Source organism: Saccostrea cucullata, unplaced genomic scaffold (genome assembly GCF_032062105.1).
Source record: "Saccostrea cucullata isolate Sc308-1 unplaced genomic scaffold, CSIRO_AGI_Scuc_v1 ctg6615, whole genome shotgun sequence".
In the NCBI taxonomy this organism is placed as follows: Eukaryota; Metazoa; Mollusca; class Bivalvia; order Ostreida; family Ostreidae; genus Saccostrea; species Saccostrea cuccullata.
Window position 1 is genome coordinate 24,690 of NW_026928662.1, and position 8,986 is coordinate 33,675.

Here is an 8,986-nt window from a genome sequence, read left to right on the forward strand (position 1 = left end):
ATGTGTTAAGATATTTTTACACAAACAATTTTAAAAAAAATTATCAATTTTGCAAAATTTTATACCCGGTAATCATCGGAAGTTTTTTTTATCTTAGTCATAAGTTCTTTAGTAAAACGGGCCCCTGAACTGTATTATGTACGGAAGCGTATTAGGGCCGCACCAGAATCTGTTATTAATAACTAATTATCAATTTGTTATAACAAATTATTAATATGTTAAAACAAATTAGATTAATTTGTTAAAAAAAAACAAATTAGTATAATTTGTTAAAACAAATTTGTAATTTGTTAAAACAAATTTGTAATTTGTTAAAACAAATTTGTAATTTGTAAAAACAAATTGATAATTTGTAAAAAGGGTGATATTACTTTTTGGCAGTAAATACCGAAACGGCGCCCCATAAAAAACAAATCGATAAAAGATACTGCTGCGGCCCCAATACGCTTCTGTAGTTCTGCAGCTAAATTCTGCGCTTGAAAAAAAAATCCAACATATATGTACATGCTACCTACATGTACATGTATAAGATATTTTTGAATAGTTAAATGCCACGGTTCTTGAAACTTAGAAGTACAATATAGAAACTTATTTCTAAATGAAGACATCTGAGAATGACTCGACTTATTGCCCTTGTCAGCAGTTTTAAAAGAAAGACTAATTAATAAACGGAAGATAATGAAATTCTTTTGCTTAAACATATTTTTTAAACCTTAAATTGAAAATTATTCTTAGAAAAAACATTCTTCTTTTGTGTATGATTTTAAATGAATATCACAAACCGTTTTTAAATTTGTTAAAACCTATGACATCATACAGTGTAGGAGGATAAAATGCCGTTACAGTAGACATTGAAAGAGTTTGGAAGGGTAAATAACGATATAAAGATCAAAATACATATTTTTCTTTTTTTACTGTATAATATTTATTTTTCCTTGTCGGAAGAATATAATTATTATATTCATTGAATTTTATTGATAAGGCTGATTTATCTAATATTTATAATAGTGTTAAAAGTACTATTTAAACTATTAGGTATTTATCACAAATTTGTACAATATTCACAAATATGCTATTCTGTTAAAAACAGTAAAATGCTCTATTGTTTCTTGTTGATATACAGAAGATCTTATTTTAGATCGGGATCGATATTCTAAAAAGAGAGACCATTTGTGATGTGCTGTCTTAGTGTCTACTTTCGGTTGTTATTTTTTTCTCAGAATAGCAGAACATGGCTTCATCACCTTCACAATATGACCTTAAAGCATGTTCCATTTGTTTTGAAAAATTCAGATCACCAAGATATCTGCCTTGTTCACATTTGTTTTGCCAAGGTTGTCTATCGTCTTACATTGTGACTTCGTGTGAATCTACAGAGGCGCCCATTGGCTTTTCATGTCCGCTTTGCAGGGAATTTATTCCATCGCCAGACCCCAGCGACAAAGCAGAAAACTGGGCTGAAAATTTCCCAATGTGTGAAATGCTCGAGAAATGGAACGACTTAATGGAATCTAGATTATGTTCGGCGTGTCAAAGAGAAAGTGAAGAGGAAGAGGCAACGAATATTTGTTTGACGTGTCAAGATTCTTTATGTGGAATCTGTACAAAAAGCCACAGAAGAAGCCGAGCATCAAACACACACAAAATTATTCCCATTGATGATCCTAATGCAGTTACGCAACTGACATCAGCTTCAGTAAAAATCGAAAATTGTCAAGAACATTCTGATAGGAAGGTAGAGTTATACTGCAATGATCATAGTCAGCCATGTTGCACTCTTTGTGTCAGCACGGAGCACAGAAAATGTGACAGCATCGACAACATACAGAAAGCTGCGGAGAAAATAAAGAAAAGTGATAATATACAAGCATTGCAAGAAGAATTGAGAAAATATGAAACGGAACTGCAAGAGGCAAAAAAGAATAATGAAGACAATATCAGTGAGATAGACAATACTTCAGATCTTATAACGGAAGAAACGAAGAAGCTGAAAAAAGAAATAATTGAACAATTAGACAAACTTGAAAGTGAGCATCAAGATGAATTGAGCAAAGCTATGAAGGAGAGCAGGGAAATGTTAAACAAAAATATTGGTTCTCTTTCAGATAGGATCCAATTTACAAGGCACTGCTTAAAAAGTCTCCAGGAAGTAAATGTAAAAAAAGGTGCTTCTTTCATGAAGGACTATCAGAAAATTAGAGGAAATATTGAGACGCTGAAAAAGCAAATTAATAGAAGCATGAATGAACTCAAACTGAAGGTCGAATCAAATGCAGCAAAAGAACTTGAAAAGATAAGAAATGCAGTATTAAGTTCTAAGCCTCAGGTAAAAAAATATGGAAGAAACCCATTCTCTGACATAGACTTATTAAATGCACATTTTTTGCTTCTTTATGATTTTGATATACAGAATCCTAATATTTATGGAGGCACTTTTCTTCCTGATGGAACCTTCATTGTAGCAAGTTACAGTTCAAGTAAAACTGGCCTTGCTAAGTATTCTTTGTCCACTGATAATTCAACACTTCTCAAAACGTTCCAATCCAACAGTTATCTTTTTGATGTACGGTGTGTGGATAATGAATTATATGTGACTGACTACACTAAAAACTGTGTAAATATTATTTCAAGTGATACATTTACCACTATTAGAAAATTTTCAGTTGGAAATAATTTAAACCCGTTTGGTATTTCTGTCTTGAAAGGGGTTCTGTATGTTGCCTGTCTAACTGCAATTCTACAGTATAATATGCAAGGGAACCTTATTCACTCCTATCAGGTAGAAGAAGGAGTTATAAATGTAGTTGTGGCAGACAATGGGCACATTGTATTTAGTAACGTATATACCAGTGATGTGATTTCCATGGACGAGCAAGGAAAACAACTGTGGAAATATAGCAGTCCAAAGCTTAGGGAACCCCGTGGTGTTGATAAGGATGAGATGAACAATATTTATGTAGCCGGTTACGAAAGTGATAATGTCCATATATTGTCTAGTAATGGTACTCTCATCAGAATTGTAGAAGACATTCCAAGGCCTGCTTTTATGAAAGTGAAAGAAGGAAGTAACATTTGCTGTGTTTGTAGCCACTATAAGAATTTCAGAGTATATGAAATATACTGAGTATTGTACACATACAGAACTCAAAGATCAACATTTACAACTGCGATGTAAAGATTTCAAGAGTCACCAGTGTACATGGTCACTATTTCAATCCGTTCACTTTGCAGAACAAAGAAAATGTTTTATAAAAGACTTGTTATTTCAGAAAATCATTATTAAATAAATACATAAATTTTATCTTACAATTTATATTTTTAGCTCACCTGAGCCGAAGGCTGAAGCGAGTTTTTAGGTCACCTAAGTAACTCAGGTGACCTATTGCTATTCGTTTTCGTCCGTAGTCGTGTGTTAACATTTGAACATTTTCAGTTCTTCTCTGAAACCACTGAACCAATTTCAACCAAATTTGGTATACAGCATCTATGTGTGAAGGGGAACAAAAATTGTGAATTTCATGGTCCCCGCCCCCCTGGGGCCTGAGGGGTGGGGCCAAAACCACAAAAATTAATGAAATCTTTAAAAATCTTCTTCTTTACTCCTGGACATCAAGCAGGCAAACTATTGGCATGAATGTAATGAGCATTGAGTTCTCTACCAAAATTGTGAAATTCATGGCCCCAGGGTCAGGGGTTCAAGTGCTAGGGTGGGGCTCTATAGATTATATAGTGAAAATGCATTATTTCTTTGAAAATCTTCTTCTCTGCTCCTGGGTATTAAGAGTCAAAATCAGCAAGCATCGAGCATTTAGTTAAAAATGTGGAAAGTGGCATAGAAACAGATTTGGTTAAAACTCATATATAAATTTTCAGAACAAAGGGTATAATAGAAAAAAGCAAGCCAAAAATAATTTTTCCCATTGTTGCTATGGAAACCACGCGCCTTTCAAATAGCGTGTTTTGTACTTTATCATGACACTTGAATTTATGGTTAAACAAATATTTTTTATTACTAGTCATTAATAAAAGCTTTTTAAATTATTATTCTATTTATCTAAAAATACTCTATTTTAACAACTGTTGATTATTGAAATTCTCTTCACCTTTTGATAAATAAAACTAGTTTTTGGAGGTTTATTTTGATTTAAAAAACAGCAAATTTGCAGTACTCTGAAAGAAATCTACAACCACATTAAAGCTTATCAACATAAAATATATATTAAACAGTATTTGTCCTAGAAGAATCAAGAAAAAAATCTGCAGGCAACTAAAGCATTTATATATGATAACTGATTTAAATCCATAATTTTCTGTCTTTTTTGCTTCAAATTACCTCCCTTTGGTATAGCTCTCTAATATAGGAGGAATAAACGGTAGTTTGCTTACATTGTTTTCAATAACAGTGTACAGAAGACTAGAAGAAAATTACAAACTTGGAGCAGTCTGAGCCTCAGTTTTGGCGTTTTCATGAGTCTTAATTACGGTTAGTGACTGAATTTTTTACAATTTACCATTACAACAGTTTCTGAAAAATGTATAACAAAAATTAACCATGCAGGAAAATATGTAACACTTGGCAAGTGTTTTTTTGCACATTTCAATTTAATTCTGATTGATTATATATGTTAGCATTACTTTAGTATTTTATAACTAAAAAGAAAAGATTATGCATGGCCTGAGGAACCAAGAGGAGGGGGTATGCCCCTCCCCCTCCTTGATAACATTGCCGATATTAAACTAGAATATGATAAAATGAAATTAAATTCCCCAACTTAGATTGTTTCTGCGGGCCGAACGTGAAAAAGTTGGTCATGATCAGTTTCATAACTGTATCCCAAATTATAAAGTTTAATTTGAATTTAGTTTAATTTTGATTTGTTGTATTCACAGCATGTGTGTAACCAAGTCACTCACCAGCTATAATGATTATAACTTGAGTGATGGTCGGTTAAATAAAAATTCTGTATATAGTAATAGATATCTTTATTTACCATTTAAGATAATACCTGCTTTTTACATTAAAAGTTATGAATTTATGAAAATCAACACTATTATGAAATATTTGTAAAATGGAATGACTTTTGTTATGACGTCGTAAAAAAAGAAAAAGGGGCAGGGGGTTAACTCTGTACTAAATATATTTTAGTTTAGGAAAGGGGATTACCTTGGAAGTATTGTGATACAGACAAGTATATAATGTAGTGGACTAGTTGTAACTGAATTGTATATATACCACAGTAAAATAATAAATTAAAAAAAGGTTTTTGCTGATGTCATCCAGTGTTTACTTATGAAAGAAAATTCATATTCAGCTAACGTTTTCACCGATACCACTGAACTAATTTAAGTCAACTAGGTTCAAATAATAAGCATCATTAGAATTACAGCACATAATTTTTTGAAAAGAATTTCTATACTCTATTTTTTCTTGTTGGGGGGGGGTTATTGGAAAGAAATGAAAACCACAATTTAGAGTTTTGACAAAACCTAGAACCAATTGACCTTTTTATTACAATTTTATAAATTTAAAGAATATCTAAATCAATACCGTCTCAACTTTGTATTGTATACTTCTGTTTTTAGAATGAAATTCGCCACTTTGAAGCCAAACTCGGAAAGAAGCAGAAACAGAATTGGATGAGCCGATATAGAATTAGACAGGAAAAACGTGTAAATAATACTTTTAGTAAAAACGTTAACTTTTTAAAATAAAATGATAAACTAAACCATTGAGATCTCTTGGAATTTAATTGATTCCAATAAACATGCTTTGCATTCATCATCATTGCTCAAGCTCAACTAGAAATGGTTCTTAGTAAGTATCTGAAGACAAAGCTGTATAATATTATTACATTTTAATTTTATCACTTTTTCAGATTATCATTATGAGAATACTTCATTACAGTACAGACCATTGATGCTGGAAGTGAGTGGATAGTGTTACCGGAGACTCAGGAATCCAGAAAATAGATCCATAAATTGTACAGTGTATTCATGAAAGTGGATCAAATAAAAATGTTCAATCCAAAAGTAACATTCTTTGTTTGTCTGTTAGCATTTTTTTATTGATGTAAATCTAACAAGCTAATTCAGAGAATTTGTGTACCCCGCTCAGGGAAAAAGTAAACCATGCGTAATTCGGGGCGGGGGTGGGGTGGGGTGGGGGGTCGGATCCCCCTAATTGAATTTGTAGAATTTTTAAATGTATACATGTATACTGAAACAAAAAAAAATATGTCAATATTGATATAATGATTTGATCATGTGTATATTGAAGATTCTTTTTATGTGGATTATTTATCATGAGTTTGTACAAGCTAGACCTCATAATTTTTTTCATTTCACATGCTTAATACTATCATTTAGTAAAAAAAAAGAATTTCGGAAAAGAAAAAAATGATCGACCGAGAATCGAGCCCGTGACCTCTCGCATGTGAAGCGGGAGACATACCACTGCGCCACGGAACTACTTTACAATTTCGACAATTATATGCAAATATGAGGTCACATAAATGGATATATTCACTTTTGATATCGTCAAAAATTTACACAAAACATGGTGTCTAATTCAACCTTTATTAAACAGTTCTGGTAGATGTGATAGGAATATGAATTCTGCCGAGAACCTGTTTTATACGCAATAACTCCTCATGCCCCTGTGCTAAAAATAGCGACATGTAATACTATAAATACTAATAAAACAAACGGGGCGGGATACTTTGAGAGAGGTCCTAGGGAGTTTTGGTATAAAATACATTGCATAAGCTCAAAGTCTTCTTGAAATATCGCCCGGAAATGATAGTGTTACACACAGAGAGAATGTATAAATTTACGACCTTTAACTTTGACCTTTTGACGTCAAAATCAATAGGGGTCTTCATAAGGCCACGGGGAGTTGTTATGTAAAATTTCATTGCAATAGCTCAAATGGTTCTAGAGATACTGTGTGGAAAGGAAAGTGTTATAAGAGACAGAATTTGTTTATTTATGACCTTGACCTTTGACTTTTTGACCACAAAATCAATAGAGTTCTTCTTTAGTCCATAGGGAGTAACTGTTGCTATGCTTAATTTCATTGCAAAAGCTAAGAGGGTTCTCGAGATATCGTGTGGAAACGAAAGCCTTCAAGACAGACAGAAAGACGGACGGACGGAAGGACAAACAGACAAACTCGGGAGGGGGGTGTGGTTAAACATTAGGGTACGTTGAGAAAAAAGTTGGGTGGGGGATGTCATCCCCCCTACCCAACCCAAACCTGATGCTACATGCCTGATTGACATGGTTTTACTTTATAATTATGTGAGCTGTCATAGTGACTCTCTTTCATAAACAAGAATTATTGTGAGCAAGCTAATAAAATGATACCAACCCTCCTGCTATTGCATTAAATGTTTTTTATTACAAAAAAGGTCTAAATACTAATTTGAAACCTTTTAAAATTTTGCTAGTGCAGATATACATACCAAAAATGACTATGACAAATACTCAAGTCATAGGTAGTAAAACCGTTGTGTTGAGCACAAACTTCCAATTTCCCTTCATTCGAAGTTAAATATGTAAATGTGCCAAACTCATATAGTACACTTTTACTGCAGTGACCTTGAAAAAGCTATGTCCTTGAGTCAAGGGCAAACATGTTCAAATGAATTTTGGTCAAGGTCATGACAAACCTACAGCTTAAAAATAATTCCCAAGATGAAACCAAGTCTTTTCATTAGAATGTTACAGAAAGGGCAAAGGTTGCACTTTTCTTCTACCAATGACCTTGAACTTGTTCAAATGACCTTGAGTCAAGTTTTTGACACATCTCTCGATCGCAAGCAATCTTAATATCAAGTATGAACTTTCAGTGGCACTTCATTGAAATGTTATGGACAAGTCAAAATTTTACATACATATGGATCGGTGAACAAGGTGATTCCTACCCCCCCCCCTTTTCCAAGTTTCGTTTGTGAGGAATATAAAATTCCTTTTGAAATTGAATGTGCATTTATTCATTAACAATGGTAAAGTTATGAGTATGCTTTGATCAGAACCAATATGGCCAATATAATGGACACTGAACATGTATTCAAATTACCCCCACCCCTTCAAAAAAGCTTATAAATGCCAGATTTTCACACATTTTAACCATTTGTAACTTTTTTCTATTAAAGTTGCCTGCAAATTTTATTGTATAAATATGACATATAGATAACCCCTAACAAGATCATACCATTCATTTTTCCAGCAGTGGTTGTAGATTTTGTGAATAATTAAAGTGATAAACATATGTAACTTTTTTCAAAATTAATAAGCATTGACGCCATGTTCTTTTCCCGTTGTCATGGCAACAATATCACTATAGAAATTTTGTTTTTCCTATTTTTGGAGAATAAAGTAATTCCATCTTTTAACAAATAAAGTAACCAAAATACCTTATCTTATCACGTTCAGAAAAAATATTCGTAGAAAAATGTCTAAAAATCATTGATTTTCATAAGGATTTATGAACCCGTTGCTAAGGAAATGAATTTCCTTGGATACCAGTCCCTTCATACGTTCGAAAAAAAATTTAATTGTGTTTTAGCATTAGGTAAGACAAAATCTTTCATATACCAAAAGCTTTTGAAAAAATAAAATTTTGACTTTCCATTCAATGCTCGATGCTTGCTGATTTTGACTCTTAAATACACTAACTAAGCACATAGTTATGATGAGCAAGAGTGCCTCTTCCAGATTTGTGAATTTCATGGCCCCAGGGTCAGGGGTTCTGGTGTTAGGACGGGGCTCAATAGATTATATAGTGAAAATGCATTATTTCTTTGAAAATCTTCTTCTCTGCTCCTGGGTATTAAATACACTAACTAAGCACATAGTTATGATGAGCAAGAGTGCCTCTTCCAAAATTGTGAATTTTATGGCCCCAGGGTCAGGGGTTTTTGGTGTTAGGGCGGGGCTCTATAGATTATATAGTGAAAATGCATTATTTCTTTGAAAATCTTCT

At 32.9% G+C, this 8,986-nt stretch overlaps 1 protein-coding gene and 1 long non-coding RNA gene across 2 annotated transcripts; both read left to right on the forward strand.

Moving 5' to 3' along the window:
• Positions 1-1,186: 1,186 nt before the first annotated feature.
• Positions 1,187-3,285, forward strand: LOC134278312 (E3 ubiquitin-protein ligase TRIM8-like). Its single transcript, XM_062760623.1, has one exon. It carries the CDS (start codon positions 1,232-1,234, stop codon positions 3,122-3,124), a length of 1,893 nt encoding a protein of 630 aa, XP_062616607.1. The 5' UTR covers positions 1,187-1,231; the 3' UTR covers positions 3,125-3,285.
• A 902-nt stretch (positions 3,286-4,187) lies between these two features.
• Positions 4,188-6,095, forward strand: LOC134278311 (uncharacterized). Its single transcript, XR_009994412.1, has 3 exons — positions 4,188-4,483; positions 5,584-5,670; positions 5,877-6,095. It is a non-coding gene; the product is annotated as an uncharacterized LOC134278311 (long non-coding RNA).
• Positions 6,096-8,986: the final 2,891 nt, after the last annotated feature.

What these genes read in the sequence shown, in the direction of transcription:
- LOC134278312 (XM_062760623.1), top strand. Translation starts at nt 1,232, where the DNA reads ATGGCTTCATCACCTTCACAATATGACCTTAAAGCATGTTCCATTTGT.